This window comes from Acartia tonsa, chromosome 6 (assembly GCF_053477335.1).
Source record: "Acartia tonsa isolate MP-2025a chromosome 6, ASM5347733v1, whole genome shotgun sequence".
Taxonomy (NCBI): domain Eukaryota; kingdom Metazoa; phylum Arthropoda; class Copepoda; order Calanoida; family Acartiidae; genus Acartia; species Acartia tonsa.
The window spans coordinates 49,030,241-49,056,307 of NC_137265.1; the positions used below are offsets into that span (position 1 = coordinate 49,030,241).

The 26,067-nt window shown below is 36.1% G+C and overlaps 1 protein-coding gene and 1 long non-coding RNA gene across 2 annotated transcripts in view; one reads left to right on the top strand and one right to left on the bottom strand.

The window, feature by feature from the left end:
* LOC145322855 (glutathione S-transferase 1-1-like) overlaps positions 1–26,067 on the bottom strand; it is a 57,752-nt gene that overhangs the window by 22,518 nt on the left and 9,167 nt on the right. The window contains exon 5 of the mRNA XM_080165180.1: positions 24,147–24,192. Within this exon, the coding sequence (XP_080021306.1) occupies positions 24,147–24,192 (46 nt within the window). The remainder of the gene's footprint in view (positions 1–24,146; positions 24,193–26,067) is intronic.
* LOC145322854 (uncharacterized) lies at positions 2,159–18,463 on the top strand. The gene is made up of 3 exons (XR_013880826.1): positions 2,159–2,485; positions 3,019–3,814; positions 16,843–18,463. It is a non-coding gene; the product is annotated as an uncharacterized LOC145322854 (long non-coding RNA).

The following is a 26,067-nucleotide window of genomic DNA, read 5'->3' on the forward strand; positions in this document are numbered from 1 at the left end:
TTTTTCGCGCAAAGTTTTGCGGTTCCGCAGTAATTCTGCGGAAATTTCAATAAGGCGCTTGCCATGTTGTATATATGCTTTCTCAACAAATGAAGCATTGCTAGCAATTTTAGATTCCAGACTTCTCTGGAAGGGGAGAAGAGCTTCCTCCATTGCTTCTTTTACGGTGGAGGATAGGACTTTTTTCCATTCCTCAGCAGTCACCCAAAAAGCTTTAGGCTCAATTTTGCTTTCTGCTAATGTCTCTTTCTTTTTAGGGGGTAATGGAGGCGGTTGAGTTTCCACCTTAGCCTTCTTGGCTGCTGGGCCGCCGCTGCCTGTTGGTGTTGGCGGACGTTTTTCTACCACTTTTGGGGCTGATTTTACGGCGACTACCTCTAGTTCAGGTGAGGCACTACGTTTTGGTGGCGATTCCACCCGATTTTTTTGCGGTTCCCCTCCCCTAGGTATCATATTTTGTTCCATTAGAGGCCTGGCCCTAGGCCTGGCTGTATCGGGATATTCATTGGCCTCTAACTTTTTAGCCTGCCGCAATTTTTCTTGCAACTCAAGGAGTTCCTTTGGAACATCTTTTCCCGCGGTGCGGTAGACGTGGATTGATTTTGAGACACATTGAAGTTCACTGAGATTTTCAGGGTTGCGTGGCGGTTTTACTCGAGGCTGATACCTGTTCTCATCAGGTTCATAGTAGGCTTCCTCAGGGCCGCCCTGGGGATAGCCATGATTGCTGTCGTAATAATAGTCCTCTTCATTGTAGAAGGGTGCCTCTTCATATCCTCGACGGTATGAAGGGTGACCGGCCCCATGGGAGTGGTGGAAACCCCTTGAAAAATTCCGCCTGGGATATCCTAAAATAAAAATAATAAACTTAAAATTAAGGGTCATTAATTCCTTATACCGAATAAGGAAATATTTTTACAAAGACGACCTTTAGGGACGACAATCTTAGAGGTATATATGTCTGTTTACAGGTCGTCCGTTTTTTGGAGATTAGTTTTCCCCATTATTTGTAAAATCCCGTAATTCGTGTGTTTCACTCGTACCTCCTGCTTTGTACGCGTGAATTTTGGTGCAGGCTAATATATAGATGATAAAAACGACGCATAATAACGACCCTATTCCTGTAAGGATGGCTGCTACTACAAGCACTATATGATACCAAGTACTAGATAGAAAATCAACCACCTTATGATACGTTTGAATAAACCAGGAGTCGGTTATTTTTACTTCAAAATTATTGGAGTCCGCGGCAAGCTGGCTGAGGTATAATTCCTCGGCACTTTCTGAGAAATTAGTTTTTTCTAGGCTTTGCCAAGAATGATAAAGAAATAGGCTAATCGGTTTATCCATAAGATATTGGTTTACATTTAATATTTGCATACCCTGCCCTTGATTCCCAAGGAATTTTCCTTGGTACAAATGTAAGAAAATTGGATTTTCGGAACATTTAGTCGGAGTTAAATGGGTGGTGTTAACCAATCTGCGTGAAAACGGTGATATCCCCATAGTCTTGTTATTGATTGAAACCGAGAAATGATCCACAAAACAGGGTAAGTTTTCTCCCAAAGAAACATTGATCTTAAGGTTATCGCACTGTATTACCAGATCCAGTTCACCGAGCGCCCTAACTAGTTTTTTACGATGGGTCTGAATACTACTTTTAGACAGAAAGTGGTTCTGTAAACAGCGAGTTTCGGGGACGATTAATTTACTATATTGTTGGTAGGAATAGAAAATCTCTAGTGGTAACATGTCATCTTTTTCCTTAGCGTTTAAAAGTGGGAAATATGGTTTTACAGAGTTTGTGAACCATACCATTAAGTTATCAATATTAGTTTTGTAGTAAGATAATTCGGGAATTAGATTTTCAAAATGTTTTTTATCTTTAAGTTCTAACGCTAGCGTATTTGGGGATCGATCACTAGATATTTTTGGTCACCCTGTTCTCCTTCAAATGTAAACAATGAAATATTAAAGATGTCTACCGTTCGCCAAGGAGAAGTGAATTTTTGTGCGTTATCAGATTTATCATCCGAGATAATTCTATCGTAGCCTATTCTAAGATTGTGATCTTGACAATTGTTTCCCACCCAGTGACTGCCCAGGTAACAGCCCGCTTTTGTTTGTAATAATTCAACAGGCTCAGCCTGAACCCCTATTTGTTTTTCCTCAAATGTCCCAGGGATAAAAATGCCGTTAATGGTTACGCCGTGTCCCTCGCAGGCGGGGTCGATGCCGTTAAGGAGGTCGTTAGGGTAAGTAAGCGTCCCGTTTACCAGGAAACGCGTGTATGACATCTGGTGTTCATACACTGAGACTGATTTTCCTTCAAAGTTAAATATTTTAGTTTTGGACATGGTGTAACAGTCTTCATAAGTTACGAGGCTCGGTATCTCCACGAGTGCTGGAGCAGCGAGGTGGATGTGGCTATATCTGCCACAATACCAGTAATGAGTACTGGTTCGGAGGTGGCAACGAATTCCAGGTATAATTTTTCTTTCAACCTTTTGAAGTAGGTGAAATTGTTTTTGTTCAATATTGGTAATATTAAGAAACGCAGCGCATTCAGAGATTTTCAAACGCGGGTTTTCGTTTGCTACACATTGAGTCGCATCTATTTGTATTATTTCGGACGCATTTGATTTTGCCAAAATAATAAAAAGCCCCAAGAATCCCAAAATAAATTTACCTCGAGCTCCTGGTGCCTTTGCCAAATGATGCTGCATTTTATTTTTATGCTTCTTGTTTTTCTCTGAAATATGTTAATTAGTTAGTTTTAACATATATTTTTTGTTTATTTTCGTTATTATACATACGTAGATTAAGCTATATACATTTGCCACCTTGGTTTTATATTATACATTTTATATACATTTTATTTCTTCCTTTTAATTGGGTTATGCAGTCCGATTTGGACATGTATGCGGTTATCCCCCCCTTGTGACCTAGTTTTTCTTTCTTCTTCTAATATATATTTGGGTACTATGCTTTGTTTGTTAACATTAATAACCTTTTCAGGGCTGGATTGTTTGGGTCGTTGTGCGAAGAAAGAAGCCTCGGACGGGACGGTTTCTTCCAAGAAACTATTTTCGACGTGGATGTTAGGACCGGATGACCGATCTGCGCCAGGGGGTTCTTGGTCTTTGGGCTGTGGCTCAAATGGTGAGTTTTTTTCCATTATATCCCCTCCCCCATCACAATCCACCTCCCCCTGGGGTAAGTCCTGACTAATTTCAGGGTTTTCTTCTATAAAATCGTCACTATCGTTATCTAGGTAGGTAAAATCGTCGTTTTCTATACCTTTATTATCGTTTATTTCGGTTTGTCCGGTATTATCTATGGTCAATGTTATTTCCTCAGACGGGACAATTTCCTCAATTGGAAAGACGTTAAAAGAAAGTGTTTCCCCCAATAATTCTACTTTAGAATCTATTTTTCGTATTTTATCTCTACTAACAACTTGGTTAGTTTTTATTGGATTTGATCCAAAGGGACTGAGTTCAAAAAGGGCCTCTGAGAATTTTTTTGTTACAATAAAAGGACCCCCATAGAAAGATTGCAATTTTTTACTGACCCCTATCTTGACTAGGTTAAAAAAAGCAAAGCATACGTCGTTAACGAAAAGGGGAGATGAAGCCTTTCTAGATTTATTTTGAAACTCTAAATAGATTTTAGATTTTTTGGAAACCTGTGCAATAATTTCTTCCAAATTTTTTAGGTAGTTTAAGTAAGACCTGCAATCAATGTCTTGCCTTTTCTGCAGGATTGGAGAAAAGAAATCGAGATTGAGAGTTGGTTGTCTGCCGAACATAAGGTAATATGGCGTATACCCCGTTCTTCTAGATGTACTAGAGTTAATTACAAAAGTGGTCAAAGCTAATTTTCTTGCCCAGTCTTTACTTTCAATTCGGTCATCAGATCTTAGACCTGCATAAATGGTTGTAGTTTAAATGGTAGGTCCAGCTCTCAGGCATATCTCAAATTTGGCGAACTTAAAACTTTGCAACGCCTTAATAGAAATTAATTTTTTCTATTTAGAATATTTACATTCCATATTAAAATGCACTAAAAATTATTAAAATATTTCATTTTGTACAGCAAAAACGTTAATTTGATTTTAAAAATTAGCGATGGTATCGGAGACAACTTCGCAGGAAACTAAATAAAATTCGTGTTGATGACTTTAGAGTTTAAGTTTTTAGTAGCGAATTTACTCTATGTTTAACCCTAAACGGTCGGTACCCTTCCGGACAGATGGACAGACGGACGAACGGGCAGTCGGACGGACGGACGGACAGACGGACGGACAGACGGACGGACGGACAGACAGACAGACGGACAGACGGACGGGCAGACAGACGGACATTTCGAATTATAGAGTAGACGGACAGAGGGACGGAAGGACAGGCGGACAGACAGACAGACGGACAGACGAACAGACGGACGGGCAGACAGACGGACGGACATTTCGAATTATAGAGTAGACGGACAGAGGGACGGAAGGACAGACGGACAGACAGAAGGACGGACAGACGGACGGACAGGCGGACGGACAGACGGACGGACAAGCGGACGGAGAGACGGTCGGAAAGACGGACAGAAGAACAGACGGACGGACAGGTGGGCGGACAGACGGGCGGACAGACGGGCGGAGAGACGGATGGACAGACGGACAGATAGACGGACGGATAGACGAACAGACGATCAGACAGACAAACGGACAGACGGACGGACAGACGGACGGACAGACGGACGGACAGACGGACAGACGGACGGACAGACGGACAGACGGACGGACAGACGGACGGACAGACGGACGGACCGACGGACGGACAGACGGACGGACAGACGGACGGACGGACAGACGGACGGACAGACTTACGGACAGACGGACGGACAGACGGACAAACAGACGGACGGGCAGACGGACGGACGGACATATCGAATTATAGAGTAGCTTCGCTACTAAAAACCAGAAGGGGGGAGGTGACATTTAAGTCTCTCCCCCCCCCCCCCAAATGTTAAGGGGTTATTGAATTATTTTATGAAATAGGGATATGGTTTCATCAAATAAATTTATTAATGATAATAAAACAAGGATGACAACATCCATAAGTAGCGAAGCACAAAAAAATCGTAGAGGGGAATGTGTACAAGTAGATTTAAGGTGTATTTTTAAAATGAAGAATAGATTTTTCGGAGAAAATAAACACGAAACCTTGTTTTATTTTGTACAATGACGACATAAAAGATGCTCATAACATTGGGAAAAATTATTTTGATTCTGATATTCAAAAAATAGTTTGAAAATTGGACACCAAAGAAATGGGGAAACATATAAAACATATAAAAATAGCCAAAAACCTGCTAAAAGGCAGTCTTACTGCTATGTTTGTTTTCTTAAAACGACAGAATATTTAATTTTGATATCTAGAACTGAAAAAGTTTTGAAAATCGGACAATAAACACCAAAGATATGGAGAAAAATGTGAAAAATATAAAAATAGCCTAAAACCTACAAAAAGGCAGTCGGACCGTCATGGTTGTTATCTTTAATTGACGGGAAATTTAATTTTGATATCTGTAAATGAAAAAATTTTGAAAATCGGACCATAAACACCAAAGATATGGAGAAAAAATAGAAAAATTTAAAAATAGCCTAAAACCTGCTAAAAAGGAGTCCGACTGGCATCCATGTTTTATACTTGATTATACTCCATATTAAAAAGATTGTTGACAAGAAATTTCATCCTTCTATCTTAAACAGGAGCCGAGAAAATCGTTTCCCCTATTCTTTCTCAGATAGACGGACAGACATTTCAAATTATAGAGTAGCTTCGCTACTTACTAATTAGGGGGGCAGCAGTTCTGACACTTTTGCGTAAACAGGGAGCATAGGCTTTGTCTTTGGAGTGAGAGGATAGATTATTCAATAAAAAAAGTTTAGTTTTGGGGTGTATTTTCCTTATATTTAAATTTTTTTTGAAGAGTTAGAGATCAACTTATTAAACCAAATATTCATCTTTTGGGATTTTATGAGCATATATGAAGAAAAAATAAAAAAACAGCCTCCAGGTTCAGGTCCTGCAGGCCTCCAGGTGAATTCTGGACAGGTAAAAACTAAAAATTTTTAATTTTGAAGTTAGAACAAAACTCATTAAACAATAGTTGCTACTTTATGGATGGTATGACCTAATTTGATGAAAAATTTGAAATCAGGCTCCAGGTTCAGGTAGTGCAGGCCTCCAGGTAAATTCTGGACAGGTAAAAACTGAAAAATTTGAGTTTTAAAGTTAGAGCATAAGTTTTTTAACAAAAGTTGCTACTTTATGGATAGTATTAACTCATGTGAAGAAAAATTTGAAATTGGGCTTCAGGTTCAGGTAAAGCAGGCCTCCAGGTGGATCCTGGACAGGTAAAAACTTAAAATTTTTACTTTTGAAGTTAGAACAAAACAAACTTAACAAAAGTTGCTACTTTATGGACAGTATTTACTTGTTTTTACTTTTAAAGTTAGAGCATAACTTCTTAAACAAAAGTTACTTTATGGATAATAGGTATTAACTCATTTGAAGAAAAATTTGAAATCAATTACAAATTTTTCTTTAAATTATTTAATACTATACATAAAGTAGTAACTTTTGTTAAATAAGTTTTGTTTAAACTTCAAAGGTATTATTTTTAGTTTTTACCTGTCCAGAATCCACCTGGGGGCCCGCAAGAACCTGGAGCCCGATTTAAAATTCTTCTTCTAATGAGTTAATAATATCCATAAAGTAACAACTTTTGTTAAATAAGTTATGCTCTAACTTCAAAAGTAAAATTTTTCAGTTTTTACCTGTCCAGAATTCACATGGAGGCCTGCAGTACCTGAACCTAGAGCCCGATTTCAAATATATCTTCAAATTGGTTAATACTATCCATAAAGTAGCAAATTTTGTTAAATAAGTTATGCTCTAACTTCAAAAGTAAAAATTTTTAGTTTTTAACCTGTCCAGGATCCAGCTGGAGGCCTGCAGTACCTGAACCTGGAGCCCGATTTCAAATTTATCTTCAAATTGGTTAATCCTTATACTAAAGTAACAGGGTGTTTGTCTGTTTGTCTGTACCTAAGGATCTCGCTAACCACTGAACTGATCGGGTTCTTCTTAAAAGGGTATATTCTGATAGGTCCCAGGAAGGTTTTTAACTATTTTGGGGGAGGGTACCACCACCCTCCCAAGAGAAATCACAAAAAATCTAAATTTTTTTTACGTTTCTTAATTTTAGAAAGAGAGTTAAACGCAAATATAAATGTCAAAAGCAACATAGACATATTTTAAATATAAAAAAAAACATTTAAAGTGCCATTAGAGGCCTCTAGGGGCGTAGCCGCTAGTACTATCCATAAAGTAGCAACTTTTGTTAAATAAGTTATTCTCTAACTTTAAAACTGAAAATTTTTTGTTTTACCTGTCCAGGATCCACCTGGAGGCCTGCAGTACCTAAACCTGGAGCCAGATTTCAAACAAATTTTTTTTTCATTTATACCTGTCCAGAAGTGACCTTCCAGCCTGCAGCACCTGAACCTGGAGACCTATCAAAAAAATAGATACAAGGAAAATACACCCCAAAACTAAACTTTTTTTATTGAATAATCTATCCTCTCACTCCAAAGACAAAGCCTATGCTCCCTGTTTACGCAAAAGTGTCAGAACTGCTGCCCCCCTTAACAAAATTCACGTAGAATTGCCCTCTGGCACATATCTTATAACATAACTCCTGATTTTAACAACAACCAAACATGGAAGCCAACATCCATATAAGCAAAGCTCTTAAATGGTAGGACAAACGAACATTAACACTTGTAGAGTGTCAGAACTTAATAAGCAGAATTTTAAACATAAGTCGATATAAAGTTGTTACACTTTCTAAATTATACCTAATTTTTATAGGAATCAACATGTAAAGTTTAAAATTGATAGGACAATTCTAACCTGTTTAAATTAACCGGAATAGCTAACTGTCCCAGAATAAAATAAACTCACATACAGACGGACAGACCATAATTATAGAAAAGCATTGCTTTTAAAAAAACTAATATGTATTTACTCACTGACAGTAAAAAACTGATTCGTTTTCCAATATTTTTTACAAAAGCAGAAAAAAAGTTATGTCTTAACCTCTTTTCGAGGAAGCTTTGTGTTTATCAAGATCGAAATTAATTCCTTATTCATTATCCCAAATTAAGCGCAAATGTCGTCTTTGTTTGACATTCCTTTTCTAAAGAGACGCGGCATGAGTTTGTTTATGTTTTGATGCGTCCACGTTCTTTACTTTTGAATAATATGTGAGTGGGTGAAGATTTCGGAGAATAAAGTTGGGCCTATCATTGGTCTCATAGTGCGTGAACGACCCTAGTATACCAGGGGCTTTAAACCATAAGAACTTCAGGTAGAATTTGTTTATTTTATTTAAATTGAATGGCGTATAGGACGAATTTATTAAGTGTAAAAGGCTTTAGCCAGCTAAACATGAAACTTTATTTTGATTAATTATTATGTTTTAGTAATTTTTATGTGCCTTTATTTTTGCATTTAACAATGATTTATTAAACCAAATAATTTTCCTTTAAAGCCAAAGTACCCAAAAATTCTTTAACCAAAAGAAAAAAAAAAGATTTTTTTTAGTGCTCAAAGTTTTAAGTTAACGTATAATATTTTATTCTGTTTATTAATTGATCTTGTAATTTCAGGACTTTGAAATAGTTTGCCTCAATAAATCTATAATCAAACCTGCTGTTGAAACTTGATGGTTCCTGGTATTGGGGGTTTGTGTGTACGTCAAACAAGATCTCTAGAACTTCCTGCTAATTCGGAAGTCACACTCAACCAAAGTTTCATGATTGAGACGATTTCAAAGAAGTGAAGTTTGAAGTTTAGGCATTAGCAAATTTCAAATAACCTGATGTTTGAAGGAGCTGCACAAGCAATTTCAAATGGTTCTGAAGAATAGGCATTAGCATTCTTCAAAGAATCTGAAGAATAGGCATTAGCATTCTTCAAGAGATCAATAGCATCTAGTGATTATTGATGCAAAAAACATTGACAATTTTTCTGTGAAATAATTACCTAGTGAATCAATATGCCACTAACTAAAAAGCAGAAAATTGAGCGAGCTATCGCTATTGGCAGTGAAAGGCTAGAAGTGTTTGATGAACAGTTAAAAGTGTTTTATGACAATCTAAAAGACTGCCAAAGTTTTAGTTCATGTGAAAATGTGAATTTAAAATCAATTCGTGACATTTTTAGTGAGGTCAAGGACCAATCTGACCTAATAAAAAGTCTAAAACCTGCCGTGGAGACTAGTGAGTTGCGCGAGTTTAAGCGTGATTTGGACGAAGCTAGTGAACAGAAAAATGTTGCAGATAAAGTTTATGCGTCGTTGGAGCAGTGTACGAAAATTCTGCACTGGCTTGACAATGATTCAGACGACGCGAGGTTGAGCACTGTCGCCAAGAACCTCGACGTCATTGAGAAGGTGAGGATGGACATGGGAGTGCTCAAGATTTCCATGGAGTTGCGCCAAGAAGTACGTGATATGTACCGAAGGCTTAGAGAGATGGAACGTCGTTCATCTAACTTGGATGAGAGTGGGACACCTGCCATACTCTCCAGAAGTATGTCCACCGTGGATATTCGGAGTTCCAACCCGCAGTTTGGGCGCTGGGACAACAGTTTGTTGCCGTCTTTTGATGGTACTGACAGGGATTACTCCAACTTTAAACAGGTCTTTAAAGATCTGTGCGCTGGTTATGGATTTTCTGACCAGAGGCTAAGTCTGATGTTGTGTATGGAAAAGGTGATAACCAACCCGGAGCTACGCAAGCAATTGTCAGCGATTAGAGATCATAATGAACAATGGTTGTTTTTGGATCAGATGTTTTTATCAAACACCCGCCGGTTTATGAAGATTTTGACTAAGCTGAACAAGATGAAACCTGTGGATAAACCTGTGGACGTGGTCAGTGCAATTGCTACCTTCAAAAGCACCATGCAGGAAGTGGAAGCCATCGTAGGTTCTGAAGCTAAGGATTACCACCACCTAACTCTTATTCATATTTTCAAAGACAAATGTCCAGATGCCCTGAGAGAGAAAATTATGATGGAGCTAGGTAGCATGAACCTACCAGACATCAAGAAGATTGTAGAACTGTTGGAGAGGACAAGGGGAGCAATGTTGGCTGGTGATATGTCCTATGACACTAGCGCCGGCAAGAGGAATCGTGACAGAGCTGCCGCCGCGCAAGTATCTGGCCGCAGTGACAATGAGAATGGTCGGGCTGGAAAGGACAAAACTTCCAAGTGGAATAGTGCATGTCCTATTTTCTATCCTATTATCTATCCTATTTTCCGTTGTCTCACGTTTAAGAACATGGATGTTGTTGACCGAAAAAAAGTTGTCCAGCAGAATAAGTTGTGTGAACTCTGCCTGTGTGATGGTCATGCTGCTGACAATTGTAATAAATCGGATAAGCTTGGTGTCCAATAATTGCGACAGTTATCATAGTTGTATGTTGCATGAGGCTAGTGCTAGTGTGAATACAGTCTACAAATCAAGTTCTGCGCCTAGCACATGTACCTTCCTGCTGCAAATAGTTCCAGTTGTAGCACCTGGCGGCGGCGCCTGCCATGCCGCCGTCATGTTTGATTCTGGTGCAAATCTGCCACTTGTGTCTGAGAAGTTATCCAACAAGTTGAAGCTGAAATCTACCGGCAGATATACAACTATTTCTGTGGCTGACGGCAGTGAGACATCCTGCCGCAATGTTGTGTTCTATCTGAAGGACAGGGATGGTACTTTGAGGGAATTTGAGGCAGCTGTTATGCCTAACCTCGGAGGTGGCAACAAGATGCGCTCGGTCCATCCTGAAACCGCCGCCGAAATATTTAAGATGCCGCCAGAAAGATTCACATATATTAGTGGAGGCTTGGATATTATCATTGGAAATACCCATCCTGATGTGTTTCCGTCAACCTACCAGAAAGTGGGCCAGTCTATGTTGTGGAGAACCATTTTTGGTAGTGGTTTTATCTGTACAAGTGCTGACTGTGGAGCTGGTGAGCAGAAATCTGCATTTAAAGCTGTCAGTGTTAGTGGAGGCACCTTGCCTGATTTTTTGTCCTCAGAATCATCCAGGAGCACCTGCAAGGTAACAGATTTGGGCCCAGGATCCAGGTACAGATTGGCTCCAGAATGGTTGCGCCAGGATGAGAGTGCATGGCCGGTTGGTTCTGCCGTAGCTGTTGATAATGAACCGGTTGGTTCTGCCGTAGCTGTTGATAATGAACCGGTTGGTTCTGCTGTAGCTGTTGATAATGAACCGGTTGGTTCTGCCGTATCTGTTGATAATGAACCGGTTGGTTCTGCCTTAGCTGTTGATAATGAACCGGTTGGTACTGCCGTAGCTGTTGATAATGAACCGGTTGGTACTGCCGTAGCTGTTGATAATGAACCGGTTGGTACTGCCGTAGCTGTTGATAATGAACCGGTTGGTTCTGCCGTAGCTGTTGATAATGAACCGGTTGGTTCTGCCGTAGCTGTTGATAATGAACCGGTTGGTACTGCCGTAGCTGTTGATGATGAACCTGTTGGTTCTGCTTGTGATGCTGTTGTTGAGAAACCTGTTATTTCTGCAGTTGATGCTGTTGTTTATGTTGCAGTTAATTCTAATGTTAAAGATACTGCCACAGCCGTTGACAACACTGCTAGGGCGATCACTGCCGTAGCTGTTGATGATGAACCTGTTGGTTCTGCTTGTGATGCTGTTGTTGAGAAACCTGTTATTTCTGCAGTTGATGCTGTTGTTTGTGTTGAAGTCAATTCTGATGTTAAAGATACTGCCGCAGCTGTTGATATCATTGCTACGGCGGGTGAGGCTGTAGCCGTTCACAATGATGATGCTGAAATTGGTTGTGTTGCAGCCGGTTCTGATAATGAGGTTGGTGCTGTTGTGAATCAAGAATCGACCTGGCTGCTGCCAAGCTGGCCGCCCGACACAGGGTAAAGGGCCTGCAATATGGCGGGTGTTGCCGCCAGAAAGTTATTGAAAGTCTACCAACCCCACAAATCTAATTTACAACATAAACTATTTATGTGTGAAAATGATCTTTTAAAGAAAAAATAATACAAGTTATATATTAAGCTTGTGAAGGGAACCTAAAAGGGTTCTGTAAAGAATAAGTATTCATTATTCAACTAATTTTATTGTTCATATTTAAGCACAAAAATTCTACAAAATTGTTTAGACTTTTAAAGCAGATTTTAAAAGATTTTGTTTCTTTAAGTATGATTTTGAAAAGCAAAAGTTTGTGTGTATTAACTACCAAATGATTTTTGCAGATTTTTTTAGATTGAGAAAAATAGATTTTTTTAAAATTATTTTTCGAGGTATTTTTTTTCATGGTTCACGTTTGCTTAAAAAATGTTATTTCTCAGATTCTCATATGAAATAATGCATTAAAGTAAAGAACACAACATGTAAAATTATTATGATAATGTTTAAAATATTTCTTATTATTATTTTAAAAGATTATCGCAAAAAATCAAGATATTTGTTTAAATTTGTAAGCAAATAAAAGTTTTTCTTTCACTCCGGAGGCAAGGATTCCTAGTAATCCACGCGTAAAGATTTTTTTCTTCATTCCGAGAGCAGAGATTCGTAGTAATATACGTACCTAGCGATTTCGGACAATTTTAAAACCTTGAGAAAGTTTTTTTTTTTATAGCAATTATTTTCCTAGGTACATATATTTTCGTTCATGTTTAAAAATGTAAACTCTATTTTCTATGAGATAAGCATTTATAATAATGAACACGATGTATGATATTATTAAAAAATTGATTATTATTTATATGAATATCACAGAATTAATTTAAGATAAACTATGCATATTTTAAATTAACCTTACCCTCATTTTTATCGCAGATATTAAAATAAAAGCGGTTTTAAAAAAATTATGATTAATAATTGATTCTTATTTTATGAAAACTAAGAACATTTTTTTTAGTAAGAAAAAAAGCTACATTTTCATATGCCTATTTTTATACCTAAAATAAGAATCAAGCGAAATGCGATTAATTTTTATTCTATTTCATATGCTCAAATTTAATTTTATTGAGTCTAATTTCTTTTCAAAAGTACAATTCATTATAAAACTTACCTGAAAAGTTTACCAAAAAAGAATAAATGTGTTGAGGTTGCGTGATTCGATATTTATTCTAAGAAAAAAAATCAAGTATTTTAGCAGATTTTTTAAAATCACATATGAATTTCAATCAAGTAAAACATTTTTATTCAGATCAAGGAATGATTGAAAATTCATATTTAAATTCTCATTTTTTTTTACAAAGAAAAATTGGTATTTTTTTTCATAATTTTGATGAAAATTCTAACAAAATATTATTATTATTTTGCTATTATCTAAGTATTGAAAAGTTTTATTGTTGATTAAGATAGTTACAGTTCTTATTCATTAAGTTTGAAAAACTTTCTGCCCAAGGATTTTGAAAATTTTTTTTCTTACTACTCTTTTTGATGCTTAACAAATTTAGTTTTAAGTACCTATAAATCTTAATTTTCTTGTCTAAGATTTTTTTCGTTATTATCCTTACCATTATGTTTACATTTCAACCAGATTTCGTAGGTACTTATTGATTTATTAATAATGATTTATTACCTATTGATTATGAAATGATTATTAACCAGTATAAGTTGTTATATTTATAACATCATGATTAATAGGATTATCCATTTTAGGATTTGTGTATGTGATCTTGTGAGTGTCATGTGCCTGGAATATTGTTTGGTACAAACCAATCCCCATCCTTCTATCCTAAAATGTGAGGTATTATGAGTCCTAGTGAGGAGTATAATATTGAGTATGCATTTCACGGGGTTTCATTTAGTTAGGAGCAAAAATTGTCATGTTTTTCGGGATGTGGCCATTCTCATGTGATTATGGTGAGTTGAGTTTAGTGAGAAATGTTGCTAGTGCTCATCGCAAAAAATCTTGAATCTCGTTAAGGAAGTTAATTTGACTTTCAAACGGGGGGTGTGTCTTAACCTCTTTTCGAGGAAGCTTTGTGTTTATCAAGATCAAAATTAATTCCTTATTCATTATCCCAAATTAAGCGCAAATGTCGTCTTTGTTTGACTTTCCTTTTCTAAAGAGACGCGGCATGAGTTTGTTTATGTTTTGATGCGTCCACGTTCTTTACTTTTGAATAATATGTGAGTGGGTGAAGATTTCGGAGAATAAAGTTGGGCCTATCATTGGTCTCATAGTGCGTGAACAACCCTAGTATACCAGGGGCTTTAAACCATAAGAACTTCAGGTAGAATTTGTTTATTTTATTTAAATTGAATGGCGTATAGGACGAATTTATTAAGTGTAAAAGGCTTTAGCCAGCTAAACATGAAACTTTATTATGATTAATTATTATGTTTTAGTAATTTTTATGTGCCTTTATTTTTGCATTTAACAATGATTTATTAAACCAAATAATTTTCCTTTAAAGCCAAGTACCCAAAAATTCTTTAACCAAAAGAAAAAAAAAAGATTTTTTTTAGTGCTCAAAGTTTTAAGTTAACGTATAATATTTTATTCTGTTTATTAATTGATCTTGTAATTTCAGGACTTTGAAATAGTTTGCCTCAATAAATCTATAATCAAACCTGCTGTTGAAACTTGATGGTTCCTGGTATTGGGGGTTTGTGTGTACGTCAAACAAGATCTCTAGAACTTCCTGCTAATTCGGAAGTCACACTCAACCAAAGTGTCATGGTTGAGACAAGTTACAATGACAAGCTGACAGACATCTAAATTATAGATAAAATTCGCCAACAATTTCAAGATCCATATTTCAACTCCATTTATCCCTGCAAACATAATTTACATTGATGCGAATACATTCAAACACATGCGACGCATGTGAATTAATTGATACTTTATCTAAAGTCGCTTGTAATAAAAGATTTAAATATATCTATGTATATAAAATACATTAATATATAGATTTTTATTTTTGTTTAAATTTTAATTATTGGTGGTGTTTAAACCACTTTTTTGAACAACGCCCCCATAAAACGTTTCCATGTATAAATTGAAGAAAAGTACATTAAGCTATTAAGTACATCGATGAAGTATTTTTTTTCTTCATAGTATTTAAATTAATTTTTGAAACAAACTTAGAAAAAAAGCTTTTGAGATTTTAATAATCATTAATTAATTCTTTTAAAAAAAAATTAATTTAAATATCTGAAAATTTGCCGTTAGTTCTTAGTTGGTATAAAACAAAATAATTTAGAGTAGCGGGGCTACTCTATTACTATTAATATTACAGAAATTTTACATGAGAATTAAAGTAAATATCATAAGATTAGCACCAGTTTTGTTAGCTCAGGCATTCGGAACCTTGTTTTTACTAATTATCCACGGAAAGATGTCTATAATACGATGTGGTAAATTACTCAACAAAATTTATTTAGGATCTACAATTTTGATATACAAGATACAAAATATATTTGTTTTATTTAATGAAAAAAAATATATTTCTTTTATTTCATGAAAAAAATATTTTCTACTTTTCATCCCTTTTGTCCTTGTTAACACAGTATAAACTTTGTACAGCAGAGAAAGAGTGGGCAATGACAATAGTCCCCAAAGTTATTAGGTTGAGTGTTCACACTTTTCAACCACAAATTTTAATCTACAGAAGGGGTTATTCTAAGTATCATCATAGGGCCGGGGATGTATATTAATTTATCGGCCATTGTAGTATCCCTTTAGATCCACTACTGTATACCCCTTCTAATATAATTTACTTTTGTGTATTGATGAAACAATATGCTGATGTGATAATATGCGGAAATGACCGCACACCGTTTAATTGGTACTTTCCCCCCCAACTTACTTGTTTCACTACGCCTCCCACAGTACAAAACTGTATAAAAAGTCGTCAGAAATTAAGAACTAAAAATCATGAGATATTTGATCATGCAGGTAATGCGTGGACCTACCAGATTCCCCACAACCGCATAAATGCTTTGATTATGCCTTTCACATGGGTTACTATTAGGGTTTCTTGGGGGAATAAGTTTAGTTTCGATGCCTAATTCATCCATAACTTTTTTGAAAACTTCCCCAGTAAAATTTGTTCCCCTGTCACTCCTCAATGACCGAAATAAGCCGTAGGTGGGTACCACCTGTTCAAGGATAACTTTCACCGTGCTTTCCACGGTGGCGTCCTTGATGGGGTGGGCGATTATGTACCTAGAGAATAGGTCAACTAGGATAAATATGTAGCGGACATGTTGTCCTTGGAAGTAGTTAGGGGTTAAAGGACCGATAAGGTCTACTGACACCTGGCCAAAAATCTTGTGACTAATGGCTGAATGGGTGATGGGTTGTTTATGTTTAGGTACCTGTCCTATTTTTCTTAGGCAGGTGATACAATTTTTAATGCGTGATTCAACAAACTTATTAATTCCTATAAGGAAGAATCTTTCATTTATCTTGCGTATTGTTTCGTTAACCCCCTTGTGACCTATAATATTATTATGTGCTAATTCAAAAACTTTATTATATAATCCAATGGGTACGACGGGTCTTTCAATGAATGTTCCATTGCTAAGAGGTTGTCTAAATATTAGAAGTCCTTCCATAACGTATAAATGTTCTATTAATTTAAAAAGGACCTCTTTCCGGCCGGTTAGTTCAGCTCTTTCAAAACTCGACAACTTCTTTTTTTCGAATATCCACCTACGAATGTCAGATAATACTTGATCTTTTTGTGTTTCAGATTGCCAAGCATTGTGCACACCGACTTCCGAAGCCGCATGTAACTCAAAAATCTGGTCTTGGTAGGGGCAATCCTGTTCATAAGGATCCAAGGTAAATGAGCTAGTACATTTTTCACAATCGGTTTCCTTATGTTCTTTGCATAAAAATTGCCCTCTAGATAGATTGTCGGCATTGCAATGGTCCCTACCCTTCCTATGAATTACTGTAAAGTCAAAACTTTGGATAAAGAAAATCCATCTCAGAGTTACACCATTTATTGTTCCTCTTTGCCATTTTTTGTAATGAACTAAGGAAATCGAATCTGTTCGTACAATAAAGTTTCTAAATCTTAAATAATGAAGAAAGGTTTTAAGAACAAATACTAGGCATGCTAATTCGCCTTTATAACTTGGATAATTTTTCTCTGCCCCGTTACATTTTTTGGAACATATTCCAATAATTCTTTCTTCCCCCCCCTGTTTTTGGCTGAGAATTCCAGCGAAATAACTTGTAGAAAAATCTACATCTACTATAAAGGGGTTTGGATTATCCCACTGGGGATAGCCTTTACTTATAGAATTTGAGAACATATTTATGAAATTTTCCCAATCTTTTGATAGGGAATCGGTCCATTCGATAACTTTATCGTTTCTGTGTTCATCTAGGGTACAAGAGTTTTTTGCATAGGATGGGAAATAGGCCCTATAATAATTGGAGAAGCCCAGGAAACGCTGGAGTTCCTTGCCTGTCCTGGGCCTGCTCCAATTTTTAATTTGTTCTAAATATGCGGGGTTCATTTTAAGTCCTTGGGAACTGACTATATGACCTAAATATGTACATTCGGATGTGAAAAATTTACATTTGGCTAGATTTAACTTAAGTTTTGCTATTTTTAGGACTCCGAAGAGTTTTCTGAGATGCTTCAGATGTTCCTCAACATTCTTTGAGAATATAATAAGATCATCAAGGTAAGAAATTATAAATTCGTATAAGCCAGGGATAAGGGTTAGGACTCTGTCCATCAAATGGCAGAAAACACTTGGCGCGTTACACAGTCCGAACGGCAGTTTCTTGAAAAGATACTGCCGGTTAAGGGCTGTGAACGCTGTCAAGTGTTTACTTTCCTCCGAAATGGCTAGCGCATGGAAGGCGCTAGTCAAGTCGAGGGTGGTAAATACATTGCCAGTGCCTAATTTTTCTAAATTACTAGAAATCAAGGGAAGGGGCCAGTTAATTTTTCGTGTTACACTATTAAGCGCACGAAAATCGATTACGAACCTAAGTTTACCTTCCCCCCCAGCCGTTGGTTTTTTCTTTACCGCAAAGATTGGGGAGGACCACTCGCTGTAGCCCTCCTCAATGACGCCCCCCCTTAGCCAGTTTTCAATTTGTTCTTTTAATTTGGCTTCGTATAATGGGTTTAATTGAATGTTTCTAGCCTTAGTAGGTTTAGCCCCGGGGATCAAGTCTATCTTATACTGTAAGAGATCGCAGTTACCGATATCGGCATCGTCAACCGAAAATATATCGAAATGATCAAGGCATAATTTTACTACCTTTTCCTTCATCCCTGGGTTATTTTTGATAAGATCACTATTTTCTAAGTCTAATTTTTCTTTAATGAATTTAATTCTTTTAAGAAGTGTAGTTCCTGACAATTCATGTATTTGATTAATATTTTTATTGCAGGAATTTGGGGAATCCGATTCAAATTCAAAGCAATATCCAACTTTAACGTTATTCAATAAGGTAATATTTTTTCCTGCTAAATTAACAAAATTTACCCAACATTCTCCCTTCTCATTTACATTATAAATACCCTCCATAAGCATCAAGCCGTTATGGCTTGTCATTTTAGAATTATTTAGGGATATATACAGCTTCCTATTTTTTTGGTGGATAGGTATTGTTATCACCGTTGTATTCCCCCCCGGCAAGAATGTTGTTTTCTTTGCTAATTTTACGCATGTCTTATTTTGTTTTAATGTCCCAGTCCCCCCCTGGTTACTCCAATTTATTCCTGGGATAAGGGAGTTTTGTTCCGTATGAACATTGTTTGTAGGAATCAAGGGTATGTTTTTGCTCTCTTCAACTATGTTAATTGTTGAATTTTCTATTGGAATTTGCTCGCCAGTGGGGAGCTCGAATGAAAACTTATCTAGTAACAAATTAATTCGATTAACTTTGAGAAATTCATATCCTAGATTTATAATTTTAGACGTCGTTTCAGGGATGTAAAACGTTTCTTCGAATATTTTATCTGACCCATTAAAGCTGAATTTTAAACTTACGTGTCCTATGATATTTACTGGTTTTAAATCTACAGACAGAGCGCTAAGATTGGCAGGGGTGAATGTGATTTTATTATCATCTAAGATTTCTTTAGAAATAAGGGACCTAAAGTTGTTTCCTGTATCCACTAAAGCGTGTTGCAGGAATTCCCCCCCCACGGGATTAAGAACTTTTAGATTTGCACAGATAGGCATTATAAAATAAATTATATTTTTAGTCGAAGCCTAAGATGCATATTTTCCAAGATCCCCACCTCAGCGGTTAGACGATGGTAATCCTCACACAGAGATTTCCTGTGTTCCAGGTATAGTTGTCTGTCGAATCTTTTTAAATAATGAAATGTTTTAACAATATGGTTAATTGTTAAAATAATTTTATATAACTTTCTGGGTTTCATTAAGTTTTTATTAAGCGCTTTTCAGCTCCAGAAATTTCTTAATAAGCATGAGAATGTTGATAGTTCTAAAGAAACTACTAAACTTTAATACGGGTCCTTATTTATATACTTGGATATATGATAAAAACCTATCGGAATAAAATTGAACTAAAAAGTTTTCGAAAGATTGAAAGGCTACAAAGTAGCTTAAAAATAAGTGTTCAGCTTGTAACTAACAAGACATTAAAAACAGACTGACTTATTTTTTGATTTATATCTGTATTTATACAAAATATAGTTTTACTAGTTAGTATTTGATTCACAATATTAAATAATATAAAGTTAGCGCTGAATTACAGCTCAAAAAATATTAGATATGACTAATATAATAAAGAGGATCAACCATGACTGATTTATTATTCTGATATTGTTAGTATTTATACTTAATTTTTCCACCTATGGGGTAGAACGAGTTTAAGTATATTAAAGTATAATTAATGCTGAAGTCAGCTTCAAAAATAAGAAGTGGTTTGTAGTAACTGCTTTGATAGTAACTGGCCTTGATTAATAATATACATTCACTTTTATATAGTGACCTTTTATTCCGCTGGTAATCCTGGCGGAAGCTAATAGAACTAAGTTAATTTTATTCTGCTAGTAATCCTAGCGGAAAATAATCTAATCAAAATGTTTAAGATTTTATTAATCACGTTTTAAGTGATTTAAGTTTTTAATTTTTAACTGCTGCTTGATTGCAGCTCAAAAAATCAGAGAGGAAAAGATAATTAAAAATCTTCCTGAACAACTGAATTAGATTTGGATATTCGCTCGTATTTATACAGATTTTTCAGTAGACCCCCCCCCCCCCTTCTTATTATTTACTTATATGGACCGCGATAGCATTCTAGGCGACATCTTTCGGATACATAATAAATTAAATATAGTTCTATTATTGTCACTGTACAAAATACAATAATATTTACCCAGATGAATCCGTTATTATACATAATTGCTGAAGTATTTCAGCTACAAAAATCAGAGGCTAAAAGTGTGCAACTTTCAGATAAAATTGATACTGAGGATTTAACTCAAAAATCATTGTTTATATACAGATAATTCGCTTAATTCCCCTAGCGGTTAAAAATTGAACTAGAATGTTTTAGATTCTTATATATATATACATCAAAATATACGATATTTACATTTTAGATAGATCATGCGATATTAAAGATAAATACTACTAAATAGAAAATAGGTATTCACTTGTTGGCTTCTTTATAAAGACTATTAGATTTAAAAAAAATGGAAATATTAAGTGCATGTGAAATGCTCCTCAGGTTACCTCCCTATTTCCCCCAATTTCCTGTATCAGCTACATTTGGATAGGGAAAGGAGAGGAAGGAGTTTATTTTGTGTTGCTTAGTCAGACTTAATAATAACAATTTGTTTTATTTTTTCGCGCCAAAGCATTGCCTGGCAAGGGATATTTGATATTAAGGAATTTGCAAGTTTAGCTTGACATGGGATATTTTGTTTATCTTTCATATCAAAATATGAAATTCATTCAGCAAATTTTTATTTTCTGGGATAGGGACAATTAATATCGCATATATCCACTTATTTTTTTACATATAATGGACGTGATTTTTAACAATCGCTTGTACATGTTTATCTATTTCAGATTCATCGCTGGCTTCCTGATCCATTTGGTTGATAGTTTTACGCGCATACTGCTCAGGTATTTTATTACTATTACCTGGAGCTTTTCTAGGTGGGGTGAATTTACTCCGTGTTTTACCAAAGCGGGACTCAGGATGTGGGGGCTCCCCAGCTTTCTTTTTGTTGCAATTCTGCACTACATGGCCAGGGATATTACAATGCCAGCATTTAATATTTTTACTCCTCCCATTAAAGGCTCCTATAACGCCCTCGATTTGATCCCAAGCAATAGGATCATCCTCATGATCTACCCAAGAGGGAACCTCGTCAGGTTCTTCGGTTAAGTTTTCCTTATACACTGCCGTGTTAGTGGGGGTATTATCTTCGATAATGCTGATTATGGGTTGTTTTTTCGTTTCCGCAGAATTTTTAGGTAGGAACATTTCCATGGCTTGGGAATAGCAAGCCGAAAGGTTTTCCTTGCTAATATGGCCAGACCCATCCCAATTAACATATCTTTGTCCGAGGTTAATAAGTTTATTTAAGTAAGCGTTGTAATCGTCCAAAAATTGCATACTCTCAACGTAATTGGCCATGTCCATGGCAAGGTTGGTATACAGCAGATTTTTGCTAACGTTAAGATAGAATTCTTTCCACTTCTTTTTAGGTATGAGGCCGGGATTCATGAGTTTAAACACCCTAAGTTTGTTTTCAAAATAGGTGTCAAGGGGTTGATTAGTCTCCTGTTTTAGGTTGTAGAAGTACTGCGAGGCTACTTCTGGATCCGAGAAAGGAGTGACCAGCCTCCTAATCATCAGGTAATAACTTAGGGCAGATAAGGCCTGATTTCTTTCAGGCGTAATTAGGTCTCCTAATCGTTCCCCTCTAGAGTCATAAATTCGCTGGTATAAAATATCCTTAAAAAGGATTGGGTCACAGATTCTGTATGTCTTTGCAACCCTCCACAAATTAGAAAAGAAATTATCAAAGTCTGCCCTGCCGTCCCACCTAGGGGCATCCCTCGCAAAGTCAGAATCCCATTTTTGTCCCTTAATAAAGCATTCTTTAATAAAATCATCGTCGGCGGCGCTAGTTGTTGCCGTCGCGGATGTGCCTGTGCCTGGTGTATTTCTTGTAGAGGGTCTTGTTGCTACATTGGGTGCAGACCGTGTAGGTCTACGGAGGGGCTCTAACGACTTAATCCTATCAGGGATAAAGGGAAACCTTTCTAATAAGGTTTTTTCGTATTCCGTTAGAGAAGTTTCTCTTACATTCATCCAATTGTCATTATCCGCCGGACCTACAAAGCCTACAATTGAATAGGCCATACAACCTGGGGCTGTAATTCTATCCTTGGCGACCCATTCGGTCACGTTTATCCTTTGTTGGACCGATAGCCGGTCATAAAAAGTGGCATTAATCGAATCATCACCTATGGTGTTAAAATGAGTCGTGTTAAGACTTTCGTTTAACGTTTTTTCTGCAAACAATGGGCCAAGATTTCCGTCCGCTGGGAGTTTTGATACTCTACGTTTTAGGTCTAAGATGTCGGTATCGGCTAATAATCTGCGATGTGATTCCGTGTCCTTAAACCCTGCCCATTTTGTTTCTATTTCGAGCTTCATAATCTCGGATTCTTGTTTTATTATATCTCTATAATGTGACGAGTATTCGTTTAACTTAACATTTAACGCTTCCGTTATGAGTTCTTTGATTTTTTCAGGGGAAAGCGGGTCTGACTGCGGCTGCGGCTGCGAGGTACCAGGGACGGCCGGAGCCGGCGGAGTTTTGGTTTTATCATCCCCCTTCTTGGCATTATCGGTCATGGTGCTGGAGTGTAGTGTTCGTTAACACTGCTTTGTCTACCACGAACTTTTTTAAGAACTTGGGAGTATCCCTTTCTTCCTGTTTTAGGGAGAAAATATGGAAATGTGTGAAATTAAATACTAGTGTGAAAATAAAAGGCGGGTTCCTTTTTATCTTTATTTGGCAGTTTGCCACGAAATAATTATTAGAAATATTCTGTAACAAATTGTTACTAAAAACTGTTTCCGTGAATAAACTTAGTTATCAGGAAAATATTAATTTCACTTTGCAATCGAAGCTACTTTACAGTTTAATTTTGTCTGTATGTTAATAATTATCTATACCTTCCCCCCTCAAAAATTGAGTGGTAGACAAGACTGCGCCAAAATGACGTATGAGGGGATGTACAGACAGACCGGAATACGAGTATAGAGTAGCTTCGATACAATTAAATATCAATAATATAACAAAGGTATTTCTAAAAAATACAATATTTATTAAGCAATTAAACTGGTTAGAATAGGCAGATTAATGGGATTATTATTATAGGATATATTTAATATGATATCAATTAAAGGCTTGGACGTCTCGTTTTCTGTACAGGACAGAAAACCACGTGCACGGGAATATGGGACTAAGACTGTCGACAACCTAGCATATAGGTATACAGTCTACCAAGTGCAAGCTGATGGAGAGATGTTCTCACAAGGCCTGCATAAAATCAACTAGCCCCTCAACACAACAGGATGGAGTATAGTGGCGGTTACAAGTGGAGGTCTGACTCAGCCAGAGAAGTATAGGAATGTGGACAGGGATGGAGATGCATAAACTTAAATGGTGAATACCACAAAAGTCTTATGGTGGTTTAATGCTAATTTACTCTCCGCTATCCCTTTTGTAAAGGGGGCGCAGTCGCCTGAAATGAGAAACATTTCAAGTTTTCTGTTTGTTAGATCTTAAAAGGCAACAGACATACACTTATTAAAGATGAAAATTAGGGTTTCGCCGGATACTTTTTTGGCCGGATACCGAATATCTGACTGATTTCAAATTCCGGATATCCAGTATCCGGTCGAATATATTGCAAACGCCAGAAATCCGGCAAGTTACCGAATATTTAAAATGGCCGGATATCCGACCAAATATTCGGCCAAACCGAATAATCGGCCAAACCCTAATAAAAATGTTACCTTCTCTTCGCCATATTTATTAACAAGATACTGTAGAATTGCTCGACTGAAAAATAAAAATAATTTTTTAAAAGTCTTATCTTCTTAAATTAAAGAATATTTATTTATCGCATCGTATTATAGACAGCTTTCCACGGATATCAAAATAAAAAAAAAGTAAGAGCAAAACTAGTTTTGTTAGCTTCGAGGGCCCGAAGGCCCAGGTTAACAAAACTGGTTTCAATTTTAGATTTTTATTTTGATATTTGTGGGAAATTGTCTGTAATACGATGCTGTACATAATTTCTCAGTATAGCTGAGAATCGGATCCAATCCAGCGGATATTAATTGATTTCGAAGCCAACCTGGAGAAAGTGGGGGAATGTGCTATACCTGTATCCCTAAATTTTACAAAAGGGATAAGACAATGGTTTTTAATTTAATATACATACACCCAATACCTTAACAATCAAAATTGCCAGTTTGTTGATTATAATAATTGGTTAACAAGTTTAGACACTGGTTGTTAGTATCAACCAATGAAGATGTAATAAAAGTCCCAAAGTGTTTTAAAATTTGGGGGACAGACAAGTATAATTTATCTAAAAGTGTCCTATCCCTTCATTGCTGGGTTTTCATAAGATATTTTATCGCGTTCACTTTTTGTTCACATTAATCATTATTGTTTATCTTATACTTTTATCAACCTTTGTAGTAGCGCTGCCACTCTATAATTAGGATTTGTCCGTATGTCCCTCGGTTGACCATAACAGGTAGATCTTTCAAGAAATGTAAACATTGTCAAGTACCAAAAGAGATAATAAATTGATATACATCCCAAATGATAAAAAACTAAATTACCATTCTGTAGAAAAGATTAAACATCAGCCCACAGTTTTTTAACCAACGAATAGGATAATGAGGTTAATTTGGTACCAGTATAATTTCTGTTGAATGTTGATATGATAGAATCATCCTATGTTTATGAAACATGCTGTGGTGATTACTAGAGCAATGTTTTACACATTAGAAATCTATAACTAGTGTCAAATCTATTCTATTTAGTCTTTTTAATTAGCTTCTCAATTGTGGAAGTTGTCATCCTTGTTATTAAAGCAGCTCTCTCCAGTATTATGTTTTCATAAATTGACAGTCTCAAATTTTATAATGCCAAGGAATTGGAATATATATTATTATAAACAAAGTAAAAATTCCACAATAATTTGTTTTATCCTTATATAAAAGTAATAGGATCTCTCTGTGTCTGTATGTACTAGAGGATCGCGCTAACCACTGAACCGAATTGGTTTTCATTTACAATGTAGCTTCTCATAGGTCCTGGGTAAATTTATAACAATTTTTTGACTTTTGAAAACTAAGAATAAAAATAGGGGGGGGGGTAGTCGAATTAAGATCCCAACCACCTCAGATGCCTTACAGGCCTCTAGAAGCATAGCCGCTACTTAGAAAGATAGATATAATTATTTTCAACGAAATGATTTTGTTAAGAATGATTGGCCCTTTCTGTCTTATCAAAATCTTATAAACAATCTTTATGATATTTTATATTATAAATTATCAGGGAGGGATTGGACATTAGGCTGCATAGTACACTAGTCCCCAAAGTTTTATAATAACCTTTACTTATTCCTTTGGCTTAACAACTTTGGGGACTTTTTGATTGGCTTGTTCATTAAGTTGAATGTCCAAACGTTTCAACCACTAATTGTAATCTACAGTAGGGATAATTTTGTGTATCATTATTGGGAATGTACAATAATTTAACAGCTATTGTCTTATCCTTTTAAAACCCTGATAAATTATATACACAGATTTTTTGCTTAAGATATTAATCTATATTTTTGTTGTTTTTATCAAAGATTTTTAAAATTAATGCGATCTTTTAGTCTTACAGACTTAATGATTTTTCAACACAATATTT